Raw genomic sequence first — 25620 nt, forward strand, 5'->3', positions numbered from 1 at the left:
TTTCCCTCTCCCCGGTCTGAGAGGCTGAGAGCGCCGAACTGCTTCCGGTCAGACTGGGGAGAGGGAAGCAAGCTCCTCTTCCATGGTCTTCTCAGCCATGCTACGCAGGAAGAAGCAGGAGAGCTGGCACATATGGGGGTGTGGGGTGGAGAGCGCAGATAAGTAACATGAGTGGGGGAAGAGAAGAAATGAGACATGTGGGGGCTGGGGGATTGAGGCATATGGTTCATTGAGACACATTGGGGGGCTGGGGGATTGAGACAGGGATATTGAGACACATGGAGGGGTTAGGGGAATGAGACACATGGGGGGTGGGAGAGTGAGACATGGAGAGACTGGAGGGAAGAAATGCACACATGGAGAGAGGAATTGAGACAAATGAGGGGCTTGGTTAATGACACATGGGAGTCTGAGGTAATGAGCCACTGTATGTCTGAGTGGGTCATTGTATCTGTATGTGTGTATCGGTGTGTTTTTTTTTTTAGTTTAGAAAAACGTCGCTTGAGAGGGGATATGATATTATACAAATATATTTGGGGTCAATATAAACCATTGTGTGGAAAACTATTCACAAACCGGACTTTACATAGGACACGAGGTCATGCGTTTAGACTGGAAGAAAGAAGATTTAGTCTAAAGCAAAGGAAAGGTTTTTTGTTTTTTTTAACTGTAAGAACAATAAGGATGTGGAATTCTCTACCTGAAGAAGTGGTTTTATCAGAGTCCATGAAGATGATCAAACAGCAACTAGATGCATACTTGCAAAAACAGAATATTCAAGGATATAATTTTTCAATGTAGGGTAAAAGCTGCTTGATCAAAGGATAAATCTGACTGCCATGGGGTCAAGAAGGAATTGGCCAAACAATGATTTACATAAGCCACACAGAATCCTCCAGAAGCCGCAGTCCACTCATCACATCTGTCCAAAAGGCAAAACATGTTAAAGGGACACTATAGTCACCTGAACAACTTTAGCTTAATGAAGCAGTTTTGGTGTATAGAACATGCCCCTGCAGCCTCACTGCTCAATCCTCTGCCATTCAGGAGTTAAATCCCTTTGTTTATGAACCCTAGTCACACCTCCCTGCATGTGACTTGCACAGCTATCCATAAACACTTCCTGTAAAGACAGCCCTATTTAGGCTCTCTTTATTGCAAGTTCTGTTTAACCCCTTAAGGACCAAGCTTCTGGAATAAAAGGGAATCATGACATGTCACACGTCATGTGTCCTTAAGGAGTTAATTAAGATTTTCTTATCCCCTGCTATGGTAATAGCTTGCTAGACCCTGCAAGAGCCTCCTGTATGTGATGAAAGTTCAATTTAGAGATTGAGATACAATTATTTAAGGTAAATTACATCTGTTTGAAAGTGAAACCAGTTTTTTTTTTTTTTTTCATGCAGGCTCTGTCAATCATAGCCAGGGGAGGTGTGGCTAGAGCTGCATAAACAGAAACAAAGTGATTTAACTCCTAACTGACAGTGAATTGAGCAGTGAAATTGCAGGGGAATGATCTATACACTAAAACTGCTTTATTTAGCTAAAAGTAATTTAGGTGACTATAGTGTTCCTTTAATAGCCTAACCTATTCTGCCAAGGGTAGGCAGAGAATGCCATCTGACCTGTCTGTCCTTAGGGCAGGCAAACAGGGAGCTCAGGGTGGAGTTGTCCTTTAAATCGCTAGGAGGGATTGAGACTTTTTTTTTTTACCTTTTTAATGCTGCCTGTCCTGTGAGAGTAATGGGCAACTACCCATTTGTGATGACTGCCACTTTGAATTTCATTGGAACAATTCAGAAGATATACCCCCAAATAAAAACATTTAAATATTCATTTTTTCCATTGGTATCTAAAACCGCTTGCAAGGGCTACAAATATGTGGTCTTCCGTCTTTTGCCAACCCTCTCCTTCTAACCCAGCCCAGACTTTTTTCTTTTTCTTTTTTTAAAGGTGGACTGTGCTGTTCTTATTCAACAAAAGCTTTTATTATAACAACTCTAATTTATAAAAAAAAAATGGTAAATGTTGTACTTCATTTAACATGTACATAATCATCCCCTTTGACCACCTAGTGAAAATTATAGCACATCTCATTTTCACATTAAATCGACAGTGGGGAAAATTGGATAACCAATCAAGAAGAAAGGCAGGTGTATAGAAGGAACGGAATGTTAAGCAAATGACCATAATGGTTTATTGGTACAGGTATTTAGGTAATACATGCCAATGTAACGGTTCAAAGTGTATGAAAACTGACAACTCTTCTTATAAAGAAAGAAAATAAGTGAACATTCAACACTGTTTAATAATAAAGAGGGTTAGTTTACTTTATAATCTTATATTCAAATTTGTATTTTGACAAAGGAAAACCAACAATGACCTGGTTTAAATATTGCTCATGTATTTTATACATCAAGAAAAACAATGACACATGCAAATAAGATTCTGTTAACAAAAAAAAAAAAAAAACGAAATAAAACATTTAGAACGTAGGGTCTAGAACGTACATGTTGATGCAAGCTTGTCAGTAAAGTACTGTATTTCTCCCTCAGGGACTCTTGCAAAAAATCCAAGCAGTAACAAAGCAAAAACACTGATACAGTGACATTAAAAATAATATCTAATCATATAGGGTTCCTTTAAACAGTGAGAACTCCAGAAATTTCAAGAACCTCTAGGTTATCAGAATTGTTAAAATGGGAAGAAACTGATAAAAGAAGAATTATAATAAAAAAAAAAAAATCTGTTTCCTTGAAATTCCTGAGATGTTTAGCCTTATCAAAACATTTTGTGCTATGAAGGCATTGTTCTGATTGGCCTGAAATGTCTCAGTACCAAACCGGTAAGAAGAAGCAGAGATTGTAATGGATGAGCGAACAAAAAGACTGTAAAAGCACAAGAGCATACCATAGTTCATAGTCATTTTAACTAAAAACTAAGGCTTGTTCCAGTATGGTGTACAGGGATAGCAAATGTGAAGCACTAAGACATTTATAAAAAAGAGGATATAATATAAAACAAACTATAATATACATCTATGATTTCTACTAGATATACACACACCTTTTAATGTTGCTGTGATTTTGTTTAAAAATAAACGGCTAACGTGTGTAGCAGCACCAGATTACATTTTCCAAACCAATTGTAAAGATCAATGAGACTTAGGAACACATACCTCCCTACAGGAAATATATATAACAGTTTGTGTAGCTTTATGATTTGTAAGACAAGGTGGTTACTGAAGAGCATCTCTGAGTAAATTCAGGGTTTGATATCTTCAAGAAGAGTCTACCCATTGTGAAGAATTGTCTCCGCCAAATCCAATGGAGTACATTTGCCTTGAGGAAAATGTGTCCAAACTCCAAAAGGTGTTTCAGAGTATTTTCTAGGAAAATAGACCCGCTGCTTGGATACCTTTTTGCAAAGTCAGTAAGCGAATGTTCCCCAACAAAAAATGTGGGTTTGAATCCATGATGTTCAATACCATAGAACATCACCTTTGTGGACGATGTTTCTTTATTTGAAGATTTTGCCTGTTAAAGTCTGGCAGCATTCATGCTGCTGAACGCCTGCGAATCACAAATGTGCCCTTTTGTAGCTGGCCCAGGTAAATCCTCATTTTTGTGCTGTCACTGCTCTTTCTTACCCATATCTGCAAAATCAAGAGAAATTCAAAAATATTTGTGGAGACTATAAAAGTGTTAAATGAAGATTAATTAAGGACACCCAATCACAAAGCATGTCCTGCTCTAGTAGGTATTCTTAGCTTTAACCACTGGACATTGGTTTAATTGTCAAACTTTCCATAGAATTCAGAGACTTGTACTCTGGACAGCTACTAGAGCAGCTGAGTGGCTGTTAGCCTTAAATTGTTTTTTGTAGATAGGAATACAGTGTAATTTTATGTTAGTTATTACCTGTAAAGTACATATTTTACAATTGTCGGTTATAGTAGCATAGTTTATTTAGGATGCAGTGTGTAGTTTGCAAATAACTTAATTTTGGCCGATGATCATATCTTGTGCATGTTTTAATTGAGTGTGTGGTGACTAACCAATATATATTTAATAAGGATATAAAGTATTCCCGCACATATCATATGGACGAACTACTTCAAAAAGTCTCTAAAAAAGTTTTTATTTCAAACTTGTCTCTCACTTTTCACAGAAAAGAGCATTTTTGATCAAGGGCTCCTTGCCTGTTCAGAGAAGTTTCATTTGAAACTGGAGACTATGACATGACAGATGTGGACCTTTCCTAGATCACTACATAGTGGGGGATTGCATAAAACAATAAGAACGGATCGTCTATTTTACTTTTTTATGGATGTACTAACAATCTGGAGATAAGAGGACACATGTACGGTAAAGGAGCACTCCGAGCACCATAACTCCACAATACACTGTGATGGATATGTTGCCACAGTAAGTAGTCAAACCGTTTAATAATGGTTTGACATTTTACCTAGGTGCCACGTACCAATCCCTGCAAAATAAGTATAAGATTGTGATGCTTTGAGTGGCTCCAAGTATGTCACACAAATATTAGAAATGTTACATTGGTAAAATACCAGGGGAGTAATCTATAGGTCATTACCATTTTAATCCTTAACAATGATTGCTGTGACATTTCTGTTTAATAATAAAGATTACAGTTATGATGTTTGAGTAATGTTATTACGGAATAGTTTTGTTTTTTTCTTGCAGACTAAGCTTGATACCATGATGAAACTAGTGCAGCACATTATAACTAGGTTTATTTATGTGTGTAGCTGTGCATTAATAGGTGACAAGGCATATTTTTTATTTACTGTAAAAAATGTATGCCCTTACCTCATTGGTTCCTACAGAACTGATGACACAGCTGAGTTTTGAAATGTCCTTTGACTCAAGATATATCGCCTGACTCTTGTGGTACCTTAAGGGGAAAAGAGATGAAGAGGTGAAGAAGAGGAAGCAAGATACAGCATGTTAACAAAACAAACACATTTATGCTGTTCAAGTTCAGCAGCTACCAGGTACTTTACTATAATTCTAGTTTATTGTAGCAAAACGTACAATCATAAAAGTGTTTTCAAAGAAATGTTGGTAGAAAAAAAAAACATAAGACAGTATGCATTATCTATTCAATACATTTTCTGTAGGAGTATTTAACACGCAATACACAAGGCTGTTTATTTTTAAGTGCAATTTTACTACTGGTTGGGGTTTCTGATACACATATTTTATATTTAATAACTGGTAGCTACTTTTTTTGTTATTTAGTGTAGGATTATGAATTAAGACACATATATAATGTATTTTAAAAACCTAAAAAAAACAAACAAACAAAAAAAAAAACAATCTGGCTGTGGTCCCTATGAGGAATTCAATTTAGTTAGTCTTGTTGTGATGAGTTTCACTTTAAAATCAACTTTTTTCCCCATGCTGGTCCCGCCACAGCTGGCTTTGCAACCATGGCTGAGATCATCAAACTTGATGATCTGTGTAAATCCAATGCTTTCCCATTGGAAAGCTATTGCACATGTACAGCAAAATGTGCTGTATCAGTATCTCCTTATAGAGTTGCATTATATCAATCTCTACACGGAATGTACAGCACCTTAATGCAGATCGTAGCTGGGAAACATCTCTAGTGACCATCTAAATGACTGCCACTAGAAGTGTTCCTATGTAGAAAAGAAAAGGCAGAGTTTACATTAAAAAACCTGCAGGGACATACTATAGACACATCTCTACATTAAGCTGCAGAAGGTTCTGGTGACAATAGCGTCCCTTTAAGTTAAATTAAGTTATTATTTTAATATATAGGTCACATAATTACATGTGCAAAATGGATGATTATGAACAGTTATGTTACACAACAGAGATAATGTTGTACATGCTCCATTAAATAGTCCATTCTGTAAGATTGTACAAGAGGCTTAACACAACAGAAGCAGCCAATTTGTCGAGTAACTTTTAGGCCAGTCTTGATATTTTAAGCCAGTCTGGTTGGTGTGATATAAAAGATTACATGTATTATAGCCTCCATCATGTGTATTATTTTGCAATGCAACGCACAAGATTTAAATATGATATGAATATCTATTTTCTATGCCTCTCCAGACATAACCTTTCTCTGTGCCAAATGCCATATTTAAGTACCCATTTGGTAATTGCACCATTTAGTCAACTGAATACCTTGACGATTCACACGGCTGAAACAATCTCCAAAAGCATTTTTGAGATACCCAGTGCTTGTGCATGATGTTCGGAGCCACAAATGTTCACAATTTAATTGGATGGTCTTGGATGGATAAACAGTGCATCTAACCAAAGGGGATTTAATACTTCTAACCTTGGCTCTGTGAAAGTATTGTTATCTAAAAAGAGAAAAAATAGTAATTTTTCCCTTATGACAGCTTATGCTCTCACATCTCTTCTAGGTTTCACACACATTAGCAGCGCTAACCACTCCTGGATGTATTATATTTTTTCTTTTTACAATGTTTAATAAGGAGGTCATCATTTGAAGGTATTGAACATTAAACAAAATGAACAACCCATTGAGCAGTGAAATGAGAGAAGTGTCACCCACTAAGATGGTAAGCTTTCATGAAGATGTGTGCTTTTAGTGATTTCTTGAAGGACTGGAGACTAAGGGAGAATCTGATGGCACGGGGTAATGAATTTCAAAGACACAGGGAAGCCCTTGAAAAATCCAGCAGATGAGAGTCGGCAGTGTGGGTACGAGCAATTATCAGGAGATGGTCATTTACAGAGTAAAGGGAAAAAAAAAAAAAAAAAAGGTTTATCTGTTGAGTAAATAGGAAATTTAGTGAGGAGTTGAATTACGGACCGCTTTGCGGGCTAGTGTTAGCAGTTTGAATTGGATCCTGAACATTACAGGAATTCAATTTAATGGTTGGCAAAGGAATGAGGTGTATGAAAAGCGGTCAGTCAGGAAGATGAGATGGGATAGTGCACAAGTAACTTTTTTTTTGTTTTTTTATAGTCTGGAAGATGAACTTGCCTGCAGCATTCCTTACAAACTGAAGAGAAGCAATGTGGGTATCTCCCCAGAAGCACCGGAGAGAGGTCAGGGGAGAAGAGGCTGATCTGTGTATCGTCAACATACAGATGAGAATGAAATCCAAAAGAGTTAATACTGAGAAATGCAATGTAGACAAGAGAATATAAGAGGACCAAGAACAGAACCTTGCAGAATACTAACTGAGACAGGCAGTGGTGAGGAGGTGGCACCTGAGCAAGAGACACTAAATGATTGTTCAGAAAGACAGGATGAAAACCATAGAAGCACAATGTCATTAAGTCCTAAGGTGTGAAGGGTTTCAAGAAGAAGAGATTGGACAACACTATCAAAGGCAGCAGAGAGGTACAGGAGAATTAAGTGAAAGTAATGACCTTTAGATTTAGAAGGAATTAAGACATTAGTAATTTTGGTAAGGGCAGTTTCAGTAGAATAGAGAGAACGGAAGCCAGATTGAAGAGAGTCAAGTAGGTAGTTGGTATTGAGAAAGTGAGTTAGACAGGTAAAAACATCCCACGCAGTAAGCTTAGAAGTAAAGGTGAGTAGTGATATTGGATAATAGTTAGAAGGAGAGGTGGGATCTGGAAATGGCTTTTTCAGGATGGGTTTAGCAATTGCGTATCTGAGGGAAAAGGAGGAAAATACCAGTAGATAAAGAGGTTGAAAATATGCATTAGAGATGGAATCAGACTAGGTGAAAGAGACTGAACAAGGTGAGAGGGGAGATGATCAAGAGGGCATGTGCTTGGGCTAGAGGATATGAGAAGATTAGAGACCTCCTGCTTCGAGACAGGGGTAAAGTAGTAAAAGTGGATGAAGGTACAGAATGGAAGCCGATTATTGGAGGGGAAGAGGAAAGAAGGGAGACTGAATTTATAATTTGGTCGATTTTCTCAATAAAGTGAGATGCAAATCACTGTGAGGTTACAACCTATAGTCATTGCTCATGGTATGTTGATTCCCTATCTATGAATCAACAATTAAATATTCCCAAATAGAGAGAGTCTGATAAATGTGTCTGTGGATTCTCATTGTGCTATTCCCATGAAATTTAAGTTTGTGAATAAATGTTTTCCTTTTGTTAACTACAGAGAGCGACACTACTGAATGCACATTGCCACCTTGTGGAACAATTCCGTAAAACATTCATAACAAATACAAGTATTAGCTTTTTATATTTAACAATTTTATTAATCTGGAATCATAAATCATAGAGAGATTTTGTCTCTAGTTTTATGAAAACACACTTAAGAAGTGTTTATACCATAATAACGTAATATCCACTGATACTACATAGTCTATTCTTGAAGTCTAGTATAAAACCTAATTAATAGATATGTAGAAAGGCTTAAAATTCCTACACTCCTAGACAGGCCTAAGAGTTACTTGCCACTGCAAGCCTGGAGGTTCTATGATACCCTAACCTGGTGAATCTCTAACATTTTGGGACTGAAATGTCACTTGCCAGAGACTGAAAAGTAGAAAACTGGAGTCATGTCTTGTAGCATACAACTGCAGAAAACCTTGCTTGTTATGTTTTGACTCAGATAAAGGGGTGAGAGTTTGATGTGCTAATAAAGAGAACGGAAAAGTCTCTAAACATAATCAGTGTGCAGTATAAAATGTATCTTTAAAATGTAAAATTGATGAAGGTAACAACAACAAAAAAAAGTGTGTTGACAAAATAAAATAAGCAGTGTTTTGTGTCAAACTAATGTCTAGTGATTTATTTCAACTGCTAAGCTATTTTTTTTTCCCTTACATTTTTGTGCTGCCTTCCCCAGTGCAATGGAGCCCTATCAGAACCTGGGGAGAGCCAAATGAAGATGCTAATGCAGTGTATTTAAATTTAAGAGCCATTAAATTCAATAAATCTTTATGTTAAAATAACTAAATGCTGGTGTAACAAATACCCGAATACTTTTTTCTCTCTCATATGGAACTGTTTAACGTTCAGCTAACTATAATGCTTGTTTGTACTGGGCCCATCTAGCTACACAAACTATCACAACTTACATGACAATAATACACCTGTAGTATATGTAGGTGATGGAAGTGCACTCAATCCTTCGTCTGGAATTCAGGGTGCTCTAGTTGATGAGTTCCAGTACCAAAAAAGGACCAATTGAAGCATTTAAATATAAAGAATAATCCAAGCACTCCAGCATATTCCAAAATGTAGGCAATCTTTATTGAAACAAGGAACCAAAAAGTAACATTTCGACCACTGAGGGCCTTTGTCAAGCTTGACAAAGGCCCTCAGGGGTCGAAACGTTGCCTTTTGGTTCCTTGTTCCAATACAGATTGCCTACATTTTGGAATATGCTGGAGTGCCTGGATTATTCTTTATATTTAAATAATACACCTGTACACATAACTTACAAATGCCATTATATTGGATTTCAGTTTTAAACTAAAATCATGAGATAAAATTAAAGAGAAAATTAGCTTAAATCTAATTAAAAGATCCAACATGTCATGTATCACACCAGAGAGATCGCAATAAATCCATCTAAATGCTTTTCTGGATTGTACAATTTAGCTTTATACCAAAAGTTGAAGTAGGTTAACCCGATCTTAAGTGGAACATTTTACATTTTGCACAATGTTTTCATTAAATTAAATACCGTTGTTCCAAGAGTAAAAACGTGACAAGGAATAACATTAAAACATAATTATGTGTACCTCAAGTAATAATGGACTTCTAGATAATATCGGTTGTGGACCCAAGTCAATATCATTGTGTTACCTAATTCTGGTTCTGTGACAGATGCATAAACTCATCCTGTTCACAGCTGGAAGATAAGGTAAGAAAGATTACCGGTTTGCATTTTGAGGAAGTTTAATTTCCACTTGGGCAAATGAAGAAAAATATTGCAAAGCTTTACCACCTAAAATGTATCCATGTGAAGAAAGGGGGTACTCCATCTAAATTTTTTAGTCATCTGACAAAATGTTCTAACATATCAAATGATGAAAAATGTGTTCTGCTTATTTTCCAAAGTCTCTTAAGGAAGGTGTAAAAACACTTTATAGTGCATGGATTTCATCACACAATACAACATACCATCTTTTATCATAGTAGAGTTTCCCTTCTTCTATTCGTGCCTCAAAACGCTGGGCAGGTGATTCAATTTGTGTGGCTGGAAGATGCTCCGGGGTTGATGGGGATACTGAAATGGAGAAACACAGTAAAGTCATAAATCCATTAAGATGTCTCTCCATATCATTTGGCATATATAGGTGATGGAAGTGCACTCAATCCTTCGTCTGGAATTCAGGGTGCTCAAGTGGATAAGTCCCAGTACCAAAAAAGGACCACCTATAGCATTTGAATATAGAAAATAATCCAGGCACTCCAGGCAACGTTGCTGTTTGGTTCCTTCTTCCAATAAAGATTGCCTATATTTAAGAATTCATTGGAGGGCCTGGATTATTTTCTATATTTAAATCTCTATCATTTAACCTAAAACAGTTATCAGAATAGAAGTCTATGAAAATGTTACAGCAAATTCACAGTAAGCATTCTTTAAATGCGAATTGGTACTATACAATCCTGAGACGGAGATAAATCTCAAATTTGTGAAATGCACCCCCCTTTTGTTCTCCTTAATACTTTTGTAATACTGTATGAAGCACTTGGAACCAGCAAGACCATACACAGCAATGGCTTTGTGGGGCAATTGCACACGGTGTACCAACAAGCCTGTTTTTTTTTTTTTTTATTAAGAATCTGGTAATAAATGTAATGTTGTATACTGGCTAACATCACTCCAATTAGAATGCTTTGGTGATAAAATGGCTGCCCTAAAAAGTGTCAAAATGATCAGGAGTGTTTACTGTATAAAAAAAAAAATGCAGTTTTCAGAGGCTGCTTGAATTATTCTGAGAGTTAATCTAAAGAGAAAAAATGGCTAGCTTTCTTAGTGTATAGATCATGCCCCTGCATGGTCACTGCTCAATTCTCTGCCATTTAGTAGTTAAATCACTTGTGTTTCTTTTTGTGCAACCCGACTCACACTCCCTGCATGTATATGTTTTCATTTTTAATCAGGTCTTAACTTGCTTTTGAATTTCTTTTTATCTTCTGCTCTGTAAATTGAACTTTAAACACACACATGATATTTATGCAGGGCATAGAAGGCCATATAAATTCTAAATTAACTACAATGTGCAAAAAATGAAGTCTAAACAGAGTTCTCTTTACAGGGAGTGGTTAGGAAGGCTATGCAAGTCACATGCTAAGAGGTCGATATATCGATGACCTGGGTGCTTCCCAGTGCTAAATTTAAAAAAAGAGAGATTTTGTCAATATATTTCAATATAATAGCATCAACGTTTCAACCCTACTGGGTCTTTATCAAGATACCTAGATATATATAGAAAATTAGTGTGAGAAATGTGGTAAAATGCCAAGATTAAATCAATTTAAACGTATTTCAATGTAGTTGGACTAGCTGCAAAGAAAAAATAAATAAATCACAGACAAAATAGTTTTATCCAATTATATCCACATTAAATCAGGCAATAACTCCCACCCAATGTTATTGAACTACAATTAGAATGATTATATGGCAATTTATTGCATTCAAAGGATTCTGGGAGTTTTGATTTATATACATTATTAAAACCTGTTCTGTATCAGAGTTAAGGGTGGGAAATTACTAACTGGTTTAAAGGGGGGGGACAGGAGATACCGAATATCTACCCAATATAAATAAATATTTGGTTGCCTATGCAACGTCTTAGAAATGCAAGTTATCAACATCACCCCTGTATTGTAGATGCAACTTACCAGGCCTCTTTGGAGATTTTAACTGCAAGAAAGGTGAAAATAAATAAGAAAAACATAAATTTAAGCAATTTATTTTGAGAGAACAAATGGGACACATGGTATATAACTCTATGATCTAAGTTACCATGAAAATATATGATTACATAAGTGCTTGTAAAGCAGAATCAGATACTAATGTAAGCTGACAAAGGAAAAAATAAAACAGCAGGAGAATTGCATAGAGAAACAGTGTTTAAGGACTGCCTTTCATGTTTAATATAGCCAGCAGTTCAGTTGCTTCAGCCTAGAATTTTAAATTTACTTGAATTCAAATTTATGGAAGAATATCACCATCATTTTCTGGTTCTTAAAAGAACTTATGCTAGCATATAGTGGCCTATACATTTATCAGAAGCTGTACAGAACCATTGTTACTGATGACAGCTAGGACATTACATATCAGAATAGGGTCTCAGAGCAACAAATATAAAATTAGACAAGAGTAAACACCTAATTAACTAGAATACTGTGACTGAAACATCACATATAGGTCCTGCAAATAAAAAGTACTGTGGAAGTCTTCAGGCCAGATTTATGTCACACCGCAATATACACTAAGGTCTCTTATTTGCCCATAATTTGTCAAGTAAAGTATAAAATATATTGTTAAAACATGGCAAACTATTCAAATTTTCATCAACAACCAATGAAAATTGTAGGGCTTTTTCATAATTCTGACAGTGTGGTATGTATGCCAATTAATCAATGTCTATGATGGTGAAAGGTACAATGGCACTTGCTGATGTCTCCTAGAGTTTGTAAAAATGCATCTTAACCTTAGAAAAGTTTTCCTGCAATTTTACTTGACTTTTGAACTAATTGTATCATCTCCATTTGTGTCACTTCCTTTATACAATAGAAGCATATTTTGGAGTTAGGTATTTATCTACTCATGCAACTAACCATTATTAATGAGAGAGGTCCATCAATATGAACCCAATAGCTGAATTACACTAATGCTAGCATCAGCACAAAATAAATTAATAATTGACTGTTATAGAGGTTTTGTGTCTCATGTGATATATTGAAAGCATAGGAAGGGCAACAATTGGTGGCAGAAATAGAAGATCCTGGGCATTTGCTCTAAATAAAGGATATTAAAACAAACAAACAATACAAGTAAATATATTTTGGACTTTTCCTTATTAAGCATTATAGACATTAGCCATTAAGTGGAGGATACCTACAGCCTTGAGTGTCCCTTTACAAGAAAAAAAACCAACACTGTCAATCTGTAAAGAAAATAAACTAATAAGCAACAATTTTATGAAATTCAGATATGTGTTGCAGCTTGGTGGAAACACAGTTGACATTATCATTAAAATACACTGGGTGAACAATTACCTTTTTAAAGGTTCATAAATGCCTCTGTATGTCTTCTATAAGACACTACACACAAAAATGTCACATGTAAAATGTTTTGCGAATTGCCTGCAAAAAGTCTGCATTTTAGAGAAAGGCTCTAAAATGAACACCGGAAACCAAAAATGTATTCGGAATTAATCACAATTAAAATTATGGATAATGAGATAAAGACGGATATATGTAGGTTACTGTTGCTCATTTTTATTATATACTCAGAGTAGTACATTAAATTGTGTCTGCACAAAGCTCTAAGCAACACATTAGTACATTACATCACTGAATAGGCTAAAATGCATCACGCCATGGATTTCTGGATTTGGTATTGCTTCTCTCAGATTTTTTTTGATTTTTTTTTAAAGCATTCGGAACGCACAAGTGTATATTTCTGGCCATCAACATATGCAAGGACCTAATGTGTACCTATTCATTCACCAATGCCCTAGGTAATGCATTTCGTTACAAACTTAACATGTGTTTTCTAGCTACATTACAATGTACTCAAACTAGAAACCAGTCCTGCTTTACATTGATGTAAATGAATGAACACATTTAATCTTACTTTGTTTAGTGTCCTCAAGTCTTCCATGATTTGTTCATCGGTCAACAAGTAATTAAGCTGAGGTGTGGCGAATTAAGGAAAGCTGAATTACAAGCAACAAAAACAATCTGCAGGTAGGGCTCCTTTGCAGTAAGAACCTGTTTATACTTTCAGTATAGAGAATGCAAGGATTGCTTACTTTTCAAATCAACAATCCATAACAAATCAGTCAGTAACAGAACTGTGGGTAAATGATGTGGTAATCGGTTTGCTGTACTGGTTATGTAATCTTGATTACCCTAGCAGTGTTTCCCAATTTCATATGAAACTGTTAAGGAATAGTATAATATACACCGGGCTCTTCTCACCACCTTACAACCACCCTTATCTCATTGTATAGTTAACACCACTGCATTATCAATATCAATATTGCCCTACTTGGACGGCACTGATTGTCTGAGAGAGCGGTGGTTGGTTTAGCCTAGCACTTTCAGCCAATTACCACCATCAAAGGTAGGTTACTGTAGCAGTCACAGCCAGGGAAGGTGTGTCTAGGGATGCATAACCTGTGTGATTTAAAAAATATATACAATTGCTGAAAAGGAGCTATGATTTGAGGGAGGGCAGCAATCACTTCCCACTCCAGGCATCAACACAGGTAAGCAGCCTTAGAGCGCAAAGTACTATTAACCTATGTCCTACTTATTCTCAGCAATGTGTTTAGGATCCACTTCATACTTCTGAGATCTCACGGATTTTATTTTCTACATACAAATTTCCATCACTTAATTACTCGACACCCACATATAATTAGTTTCTGGTTACATAAAGGATATCAGGAGCAGGTTTTCTCCTCTTATCTGGAATTGGGACTGGATCATTCGGTCGTCGACGCAACTTGCGTGTCATGATAGGTTTAACTTCCATGGAATCTGGAAATAAAGATACATTAGAAACTAACATTCTGTACTAAAAAATGCAACATTGGCTTAAAAGATCACTATAGGGTCAGGAACACAAACATGTATTCCCGACCCTATAGTGAAAACCCACCATTTAGGTGGCTTGTCCCTCCCCCATTACCCCTTCAGAATGGGTTAAAACACACCTTATTTTCAGCTCTCCACAGGTCCGCCGGCCCTGGTCCCACCCCCTTGGTGACATCAAAATTGGCTAAAATCATCAAGGAGCGTGGCCAAACACATTTTTGCCCAATCAGCACCTCCTCATAGAGATGCATTGAACCAATGCATCTCTACGAGGAAAATTCAGCGTCCCCATTCAAAGCGTGGGGACGCTGAACAGTGGGGCTGCTTACTGTGCAGCCCCGAGCCAGGAAACCCCTCCAGTGGCCATCTACGGAGTGGCCACTTGGTGGTGTCCCTAGGGGCAATGTAAACACTGTTTTCTCTCTGTTTACATTAAAATGCCTGAAGGGAGCTATTACACTCACCAGAAAAACTACATTAAGCTGTAGTTCTCTGGTGACTATAGTCTCCCTTTAATGAGTCTTAATGGTGACACAGGCTGGGGATATTCTAAAATACCACACATTGAGATGAGAACAAGATCTTTTATCTAACCAGCCATTTTCAATTATTAAAGAATTACATGAGCTCTGGGCATAACCGTAATGATTTAAAGAAAACAATTATTGGTATAAGGGTCAGTTCTTGAGTTTGAGACACAAAAAACATGCTGAAAACATCAGGACATTGTCCTAGCTCAAAAATGCTTCCAGTAACCAAATCCTTTTAGCAAAAAAAATAAATTAAAAAAAATTACCAAAAGCAATGTGTCATAGGAAAGGTAAATGCAAGAGTATGCAAAGGGGGTATTAAATTAGCAATTTTGAGTTTTTTCCTAAAGTGGATGATTGCAGTCTTTCAATAACATACAGACCCCATGTTTTGCACTCTTGGGCATGCAGGGATATAGGGTGAATTTAGAGCTCACAAGAGCTCTCAGTCATAGGCCTCAATGTGTAATAATTTATGTAACAGGATACCAATGTGCATTCACCGTTATTTTCCCGTTTGCCATGGTATGGGAAAATGTTCAGGTACAGATATAGAGATCTCTAACAATAATATGATAAATCTCTCAAATATGTATGTTATCAACAATTTATGTACAAAAAAAAAAAAACAACATTTCAATATACTTTTTTTTTTTTTTACTTTGTACAAAATCACTAGTAAAATCAGGGAATTAAAAAAAATGTAGTGTGCAATATTTTGATAAAAAAGGAGGTGCTTTTGTGAGGTGATGAGGGGTAATACTACATCACAAGAAGACATGTTAATTCTGGAAAGAGAATATATATAATGTCCCAATAATTTAGAGTAGATGCATTCTAAGCAGAACACTATAATAAATAAATGGTCAATAAAACTATCACAAAAATAATATCTTAATCCAGTGTGAAGCATACCGCCTGTCAATTCCATGGTTAATTTCTCATTTTCAATCATTTTTTTCTTTTCTTCCAACTCCGCAATCAGATTCTCCTTCAGCTCAACCTTCTTATCTTCAAATTCTTTTACAGCGGCTTTCTTTTCCTTAATGTAGTTCCTTTCCACTTGCTCAGTCTATTCATTGCAAAAAAAAGAAATCAATTTTAGGTGCTGAAGACTTCAAAGAAGTCTTGGCTCCGGGTAAATATTTTATAATGCATGGTTATGTTCTAATATTACGACAACCCATAACAATTTTTTTGTTTTTTTTTACACATAAAATAAGAAAAGAAGCCCACAAAAATGTTTAATCTACTTCATTCTAGTGTCCTTACAGGCGATCTGTCTGAAAGTCACAGGTATGTCACCGTTTACAACATGAAGGCCGCAAAGGCAACACCTGCGTCAGAAAACCACTTCATTAACATTTCAATTTTGGTCATTGGATTGTCTTTTTAATGACACTACTACAATACCTAAAGTGAGTTTCAAAATACTTCCAATGGTCAGAATGCAATACTCTTATTTGCAACTTATTAAAAATGGCAAGAAAAACATTTATTATACGAGGAGTTGGGAGTAAGACTGCATACCTATGCTCCCCATAATTATTAATACTACAAACGCTATTGGGCATTAAATATGTAACAAGCAACAAACATTGACTTACTTCAAGCTGCAGGAAAAGTTCTAAAAAAAAAAAAAAAATTGTAAAACAATAATTAATTTGATTAGAAAAGACTACAAATTTAAAGAAGCAAATAGATAAAGAAGCAAAAAGATTGACATGATACTAAAAATCCCAACAAGCACTAATTAGATAAATATGAGCTAAATAGAGACAGGCACAAGGACACAACCTTCTTAAAAATCCACAGAGGTCTATGCATTAAAACCAGAGATGGAATCATTCTCAAGAGAAAACCTAGTTATTCTCTTAACTACATCTATACACTGGGTACAAGATAGGAGCGGTGCTGTGATCAAATCCTGCCTAGATCAAGATATGTAACATGCAGCATATTTAAAAAGGCCACCACAAGATGGAAAGATTGTAGTAAATGCAAACATGTTTTGTTGTTGCTAAACGTACTCAAATACATATAGCTATAAAGAAAAAAAAATATGTTGCTAGCTTTAAACTGATCTAATACCTATAATGATTCTGAGAGCAATCTCCCTCTACAGAGAAATTGGGTAAACATAAGCAATGCTTTGAAGCCCCTGCTACACCATGTTTAACATACGACCCTTTAAAGGGCTACTCTAGGCACCACAACAACTTCAATGGTTTGAAGTTATCATGGTACCTCAAGTTTGCATTTGAAGACTTTTGTTATGCACATACAGATTATAACCCCTTTGCTGCTGGATGGGTAACTCCAACCCAGCAGGGTCATTGAGGCATCATTAGCCAGGCCTGACTAAGAGTTCCGGGCAGGCTACAGTCAGTTATATATATACTGGAAATCGAATATCAGCATGCAAGTTGGTGACAGGTCTCTTTTTCCAGCAAGGGATAGTGACATCAGCAGAGAATGGTCAGGCTAAGTGGAGAACTTGGCCTTGGAACAGAGATAGCCTTAAGTTGTGTTTTAATTTTGAAAGAGAGAGTGAGTGTGTGTGTGTGTGTGTGTGTGTGTGTGTGTGTGTGTGTGTGTGTGTGTGTGTGTGTGTGTGTGTGTGTGTATGTATGTGTGTAGTCAATATATTGTTAAACACAGATCTGCACACCAGTCAAGCCATAATACTTGTTTTTCCCCACAGAAATGTCAAATTTGCAGTGATGTTACTACTGCAAGGGATTCTGGTTGGGAATATGCAAATTAGTTCAACAAAGAATCACACACACGTATGAAATTATATGAATGGATATTCTAACCAAAACCAGTGATTTATTAAACCCTTAAACACTATTTTATTTGCCATAATGCTCAAACAATCTTTAGGAAGCCAAATTTCTCTAGCATCAGCACATGTATAGCAATCATGGTATCATTTGTCAGAAAAGACCATGGTATAACATTATATGGTAAATATGATTGTCTACACATGACCACTCACATTTCTCTGGTATTATTGTTGTCATGTTAAGAAATATTGAGAATTATTCAATGTTATGCATTAAACACAATCATAACCAACCACATCAAAACTGCGATCCATGTGCTAGCACATCTCTCCAAGTCAGGATTTACTACATAATCTAATTGTAATTCCACTTACCAGCATTTCGTAATCTCTCTTTGTATTGTTGATCTAGCTTTTTCATGCGTTTCTGGTACTCTTGATGCGTGCCTGTTTACAAGAGAAGTTCCAAACTTCATTAGTGAACACACCCCCTGTATTCTGTTAGAAATTATTAATCAAGACAGCCAGTGTATTACAAACCATATGCTACTCTCTGCACAGAAATACAATCCTGACAACTGAAACCAGGGAGGTTACACAAAAGCAGATCTCATAACCAGTGCTGCTTAAACCGGAATATGCATACATTTGCAATTGTTGGTTTGTCTTCAAAATTTCTGTCGCATTTTCTTCTGGTGTTCCAAAAATCTCAAACTGTGTCTTATATGCACTGGCACAGGTTTACCCTTTGATTGAAGGGTCACTTTCAATTTATGGAAGTAAACTTACAAAATACATAAGTCACTTCAAATGATCTTTCCTTAAATGTACTTCACCTAAAGGCCTGATAACCGTCTTACCTTCCTGAAGTTGTTGTAACTGTCTCTTGAGAGATGCCAGTTTGTCCTGATACATCCTGTGAAAAGATATTTTGCAAATGAAATGCTTTCACAACATACACTTTACACATTATAAATTATATTATCTATGCATTATAAACTAGATTTGAAAATACCACTTGAGTTGCATCCATTTTTGTAGAGTAGGTTTTATTAATTTGGTGGTAATATCTACAAATCAATTTCTAGGCCTTTGAACCCCCTTCCCCCACTCCACCCCCCTCAAAAGAAAAAACAAAAAACGGCAAAAAAAAAAAAAACTAAAAATAATTAGAATAAACAATATGTTCACATTTGATACTAGTAAGGCTGTGTGGGTTAGCAATGTGCTAACAAAAAGCTACTAAAGTAGACAATGACAGATGCGTACTATACTTTAGTATAAAGTGCTTGCTCACAAGCAGTTCTTGGCAAAGGGTTTCTGATAGTTGGAGTACAACTTTCAGTACAGTTGTCCAGTGTTGTGTCACTGGGTCTGGCAGTTGGACCAACAGCCTAGTCCAGCAGGTCCCATGGAGCTCAGCTCTTTTATGTGTAAAACCTACAAAATAAACTTACCAGTATGTGGGAACGTTCCAATGTTAAAAAACAATATTCGGTTTTAAAGTATGGGGTGTTTTTTTTTTTTTTAGATTCCAGGCAAATCACACATTTTATGGTTTATGGGATTTTTTTTGCTCTGCCCCTGGAAATCTTTGTCTGGCCAAAATTGGCACATGTGCAGAAACTGCCACAAATGCACCAACAAAATGCAGTTTTAACCCAATAGAATGTTTCACATGGGAAATTAGGAAGTAAATCTTTCTGTCAGTTTAAAAGCTAGGGGATTTTCCTAAATGCATTCACAAAAAGTGCAGGTTTGTCTTGAGATAGGCACTTGTATAAATTGGCACAAAGTAGACATCCTGTTAAACCCAAAAGCATTTCAACCAGCTAAAATGCTTTAGGTGTCGGGAGTGTACCTTTAAAATCCTTTAAGAAAAATATGGACCTCGTGCCTTTTTGCATGTAGTAACATCTGAGCGCAATTTTTAAAAAAAAGTTTTATATAAGACACAGCACTTCAGTGTTTAATACATACTGTTCTTTCATTTCCACATAGTCCACATTGTCATGCTTTGCAAGGTCTGTTTCGCTGGCATCTTCAGTATCTAAACAAAATAATTAAATATTTATAGGAATGTAGTTTACATTATATTTTCATGAGGAGTAACAAAGTAAGTTATAACAATAATAAAAAAATTGGTTTATAATGGCTTGCTAACCCCCATCGCAAAATGACACTTTGCAATATACCAAAAAATCAAGTTTCTACTTTATGAAAATGTTTTTGTACTGGTCAGTCACATATGTGGGCATATTGCTCACATACAGTAAATACAGTTACATTAAGCATATGTACTATACAGGAAAATGACTGGCAAACACGGTTTCCTTCCACTAATCGTTGCATTTTACTCTCCCAAACAGACCTCCACCCATGACAAAACGGAGCAGTGAAGCATAGCCTGCATAAGTGTCTGCAGAGAGTGGGACAAAATTGGGGACTGCCAATACCATGAAAGATAAGCTTGATTATACATATACCCAAAAGAAAGATGATAAGGAACTGACAGACATTAACTGCAAATCAGCAGCATTAAAAAAAAAAATAATAATCTTTTTTTTTTTTTTTTTTATTGAAAAGTATTATTTATAAAATGCATAAAAATCCACATGGCAGTGTTCCTTTAAAGGCGGCACTGTAGGCATCTTAACCACTATGTGTTCAGGGTCTTTCAGCGCCATTCCCAGGCTTTCTTTTAAACAGCTTTGCCTATAGACTCACTGCACCATAACTGTAGTTGTTACAGTTCTTACAGCTACCCTTTCAAATAACAATTTATTATTTTTTGGGGGAATCATAACACTGAATTTTCAGTGGAGCAATTCAATTAATTCTGACTTAATTTTAATGACATCACAGGAGGGTTTCTTTTTACTTTTGATGAAGTGCCATTTGAAATCTAGACACACGCAGTTGAAAATACGAGTGGGTTTTGCATTCTCTTTTCAGGTAAAGCCTTAGGTACACTTTGTTTTCCTGAAGTGAGCAATCCAGAAATAGAAAAGAGAGGGATAATAAGTAATACTCACTAGGACACAAGCATACAGTTTGCTGAGTAGAATGCCGGAATACATTATGACAATTGCAGTTTTTAGTTATAAATTGTTTTTTTTACAAAATGTCATGGCATAGTGTATTTGTTGAGGGCAAGTCATTGTGTTTCTCTGTAACAATCATTCTTCGATTTACCAAACCACCATAGACTACGAATAGGGCAAATCCCTATAACGTATACCATGAGATGTATGACAAGACATTGGGCGTTTTGCATGTTAAAATAATCTCTAGCTACTGTGTGAAACCCTCCTGCTTACCGTCAAGGTTCTAACAACTCTTACTCCCAAACACTATATATATATATATATATATATATATATATATATATATATATATATATATATATATATATATATATATAAAGAAAAAATGCTCTTGCACTCACGCTTTAAATGTCCCTTGTGTGCCGGGTGCTAAGCCAAGGCTTTAAATATCCAAGAAATCCAAAGAGGTAGCAGCACTCACGGTCCAGATAAAAAATCCAAATTTTATTAAAGCATATTTAAAATGATCGACGTTTCAGTCCACTACACGGGACTTTCCTCAAGATCCTTGAGGAAAGTCCCGTGTAGTGGACTGAAACGTCGATCATTTTAAATATGCTTTAATAAAATTTGGATTTTTTTTATCTGGACCGTGAGTGCTGCTACCTCTTTGGATTATATATATATATATATATATATATATATATATATATATATATATACACACACACACACACACACACATACATATATATACACACACATAAATAAATAATCAAGGCATATTTAATTACAATTGGGACTTTAGAATGCTATATTTTCACTCACAGTGCATAAAAATCTAAAATATGAAATGAAGAAGCATTCAAATTTCATTACAGTGATGTCTCAACACTGTTCATAAGATTTGCAATCATGCTAACCCATTCATATATGCCACTCCAGCTTCATATGCCACTCTGCACAATGTCAACTTTTTGCATTCCTGCATAAAAGTGTTATGCAAGCTGGAAAAGACACCATAACCACTACAGCTTGCTGCACTGGTTATGGTGGCAGGAACCTTGGCACTGTTCCACAGTAAGGAATCAAACACTTGTTTTTCAATGGGTTAAGCCTTACCTGGGCACATGACTAGAAAACGAATTAGAAACGGAATTTCTAATATCACTTCTGGATAAATTTTGTCCAGATTTGAATATCATTAATTAGCTGAGAACAGCCACAGTTGGCACAATACTGGGGACAAAACTGGTACACCAAATTTGAAATGGAAACTTCCACTTTAGTGATTTCACACAACATTGTGCCTGAATTACCAGGTAAGTGCCCAACTGTTTTACAATGGCTTGACTTCTCTTTCTGTAGGAAAGTACTGATAGCTGATCCATGGAGAGATCTGATTGCTGGGATCAAGAAGGATTTTTTTTTTTTTTACTAGTTTGTTGCAAAATTGAAAGCGCTTCAAACTGGGTTTTTTTTGTGCCTTATTTTGGATCAACAGCAAAAAGAAATATGGGAAAAGCTGAACTTGATGGACTCATGTCTCTTTTCAGCTATGTAACTCCTGACACCATAACCAGCACAGCCCACTACTGTATTCCCCCTGGTGTTGAGTGTTCGTTTAAACCAAAATAATGATATTCCAATGTGGCTATATATTTGGCCTATATATATGTATGTATATATATCCTTGCCAGGTCTCCGCCATTCGAGATTTAGTAAATAGCCGATGTCCTGGAGTAGGAGCACAGCTAAGCCCCCCGCCCCCCGCCATTTAGTCCTGTCTCCCAGGAGCTCACCCTCATCGGACTCCCGTCCTCGAAAGCTGCGATCATCCTCTTCCTCCGCGCTCTCCAGCTCCTCCTCCTCGTAGTAATCGGTAGCAGCGGCGGCGGCGGCCGGGGACAGCACCCCCGCCGAGCTCATGGTCCCCGATACACAACAATAACAATCCAACGGAGACCGGCTGACCGCCCCAATCCGGGCTCCTCAATCCCTCCCGCGGCCACAGGCCGGAGAGCGAGCCGTTACCACAACAACAACGGTACTACTATCACCTCGGAAACCGACCGACCGACTGCCCGCCCGTCAGGATACACCGCAACAGCCGCCGCACAGCAACGGGGTCCTCAGAGCTGCTTCACTTCCTGGAACTTCCTGCGGGCTGCCCGCTGCGATGCCTGAAAAGAAAGCAACAGCACAGAGTTAATGGCGGGCGCACCGTGCGGCTTAACATCTTCGTCTAACTCAAAAGCGATGTTACAACCAGTACTTTCGCTCACAATCAAAGAGTGATAGTGCGCACACCCGATCTATAGGAACTTTTTAAGCAGGCGCTAGTTGGTCAGTCGCGAAGAAATAATTAAAAAAAACAAAAAAAAAACCAGGCAAGCGAATCAGGAAGGGGTCCTCCATGCGGGATCCCTGTTCATTTCCCCAGTGAGGTTTTGGATCAGCTTTGAACTAAATTATTCATAAAGCTCAGGCTCATCTGGAAAAGAGCAAACGCTTTATAGTCAGTGGTTGGCATTACCATAATGATTTAGGAATTGGGGCAAAGGGCGGTTTGTTTTGTCGTGATAATGTCTCCACGGGGTACTCTAACAGTGACATTATTATTTATAAAGTGCCAATAAATTCTGTAGCGCTGTACAATAGGTGAACTAACAGACATGTAAAGGCAACAAGACTATTTGGACGCACAGGATCAAATGGGGTTGAGGGTCCTGCTCAAACGAATTTGCATTTAGAGGGAATGAGGAGCAAACGACTGCAGGACACAGGCAGATAGGGTTACTTACTAAAATGTAAATTGTGGGGAATTAGATTGTTTGCCAGCGTTATGGCTGTAAGAGCATTATGGGAGATGTAGTCCACAATATCTAGAGTGCTGAAGGTTGCCTAGCCTTCTAATAGACCACAATAGCCAAGCTGAAAACAGCTGACTTGGAAATGTATTTCTCTTTTTTTGGATATACTGACCTACATTTTGAAAATTCACAATTCGTACTTTAGTTAATAACCCTAACAGAGATAAACATACATGGTTTCACTCTGATCTCCAATAAAGAACATAAATTGAAGGGTGACTGTTAATGTGATTTAAATGCAGCTTGCATTGTATATCTAGGACAGGCATTGCAGTGACTGGAAGGAGAGGCTGACGTCATTGACTTCAGATTTGTTTCTGACTAAGCCCTGCTTGGTGGGTGGCTGGGCGGTGGTTGTCATTGGAGGTAATAAACGCCCCCTTAATGTTTTATTCAACCAATGATAAACTGGAATAAAAGCAAAGATTTTTTCAACTTTTTGCCAGTTGACACTTTACCTGCCAGGAATGTAAGAGGACGCAGAGACCGAATCAAACCATTGGGGGGCAGTATAGGAAAAGTATTCCAAAGGCAACCAAACTGAAGGAATACAAGTAGCTGGGAAATCAGGCCGATTTGTTTTTATTGCATGACCCACTTTCCCTCCGTACGCCCCCAGAGCTATGATGACTGCACATTTATACCATTTCCATCAGTCAGCCTGCTCTCAATGCGGGGAGCTCTGCCAGATCATGACAAAGGATGTACTGCAATGCATTATGCAATGAATAGCTTTTTTCCCACTTTGTATTGAAATCTTAATGCCTAGTACCTACATAGTCTCCCTGTGCAGGTCAGGAGTAGCCAAAAGAAAGGCCTTCAGCTGTTGTAGAACTACAACTCCCATGATGCTTTGACAGACAAAAGAAGAGTTGCAGCTGGGCATCTACCCCTGCTGGAGGTGATAGCAATAGCCAGGTGTGTGTGTGAAGCAGTCAGTATGTCTCTGGAGGAGAGAGAGCTAACTTTTGGTAATGCAGTTCTTGTTGCTTGATGGGCTCTTGTAGCTGAAGGATGATAAGAACCACCGTCCACACATGAGTTGCACTCCCAAGGGGCAGCCAGCCAGCCCTGCTCCACATACAATACATGGTCACGTGTGTGCCTTTATGAAGGCGTCAAAGTTCACATGGACCTTTAACTATACTCGCCCTGTCATTGATTGGGTTAAGGAGTAACCCAATGGGCTAAAAATAGCCGTGTTGTTAACACAGACTCCAGAATGTCACTGAACAAGGAGGAGCCTGAGAAAGAAAAAAAGACTCACGTGGTCTCCAAAAATGTAATAACAGAAGAAACACGCACTTCCCCGTTCCGAGCAGGCTAGAGCAATCGGGCGTGGATTGGGCGATCGGAGCCTGCAGTTGGTAATCGCAGAGTGTATCGGCGCGCGGCTGCTCGGGCTTAGCTGAGATAGCTGTTCCTCGCGCAGAAGATTCCATTTTTTTTTTCTCAGTAAACTCTCCCTCAGGAAGGATGGGGGCCGCGAGGGGTCAAAAAGGTTCAGCCTCGCCTCGCGCGTAGTCCTGACAGCAGTCAGCGCGGGGCACTTTGTGGCAGGCGAGCTGACGGGACCCAGGAAGCTCTCTTCCTGCGATAAGGTCTGTTGTGAGCGGGGACA

General features: G+C 37.4%; 1 protein-coding gene across 2 annotated transcripts; it reads right to left on the reverse strand.

Moving 5' to 3' along the window:
* Positions 1-2486: 2486 nt before the first annotated feature.
* On the reverse strand, positions 2487-25620 carry SUDS3 (SDS3 homolog, SIN3A corepressor complex component). Of its 2 annotated transcripts, XM_063454179.1 has the most exons (14): positions 25267-25620; positions 22929-23309; positions 20060-20129; positions 18940-18995; positions 18455-18526; positions 16899-16918; positions 16207-16363; positions 14609-14704; positions 13794-13855; positions 13057-13101; positions 11831-11852; positions 10103-10208; positions 4836-4920; positions 2487-3655 (listed from the first exon to the last, which is right to left on the reverse strand). In XM_063454179.1, exons 2-14 carry the CDS (start codon positions 23053-23055, stop codon positions 3557-3559), a joined length of 1017 nt encoding a protein of 338 aa, XP_063310249.1. In that variant the 5' UTR covers positions 23056-23309; positions 25267-25620; the 3' UTR covers positions 2487-3556. The 2 variants fall into 2 exon arrangements, with proteins under 2 accessions (XP_063310249.1, XP_063310250.1); XM_063454180.1 differs by lacking the exon at positions 13057-13101.

This window comes from Pelobates fuscus, chromosome 5 (assembly GCF_036172605.1).
Source record: "Pelobates fuscus isolate aPelFus1 chromosome 5, aPelFus1.pri, whole genome shotgun sequence".
NCBI lineage: Eukaryota > Metazoa > Chordata > Amphibia > Anura > Pelobatidae > Pelobates > Pelobates fuscus.

Coding starts and splice junctions, on each gene's coding strand:
- SUDS3 (XM_063454179.1), bottom strand. CDS start 23,055: ATGAGCTCGGCGGGGGTGCTGTCCCCGGCCGCCGCCGCCGCTGCTACC. Junction 11,853..13,056: donor GTAAAGGGACACTCAAGGCT/GTAGGTATCCTC, acceptor CCTTTCTTGCAG/TTAAAATCTCCAAAGAGGCC. Junction 3,656..4,835: donor GTTCTGTAGGAACCAATGAG/GTAAGGGCATAC, acceptor TTGATTTTGCAG/ATATGGGTAAGAAAGAGCAG.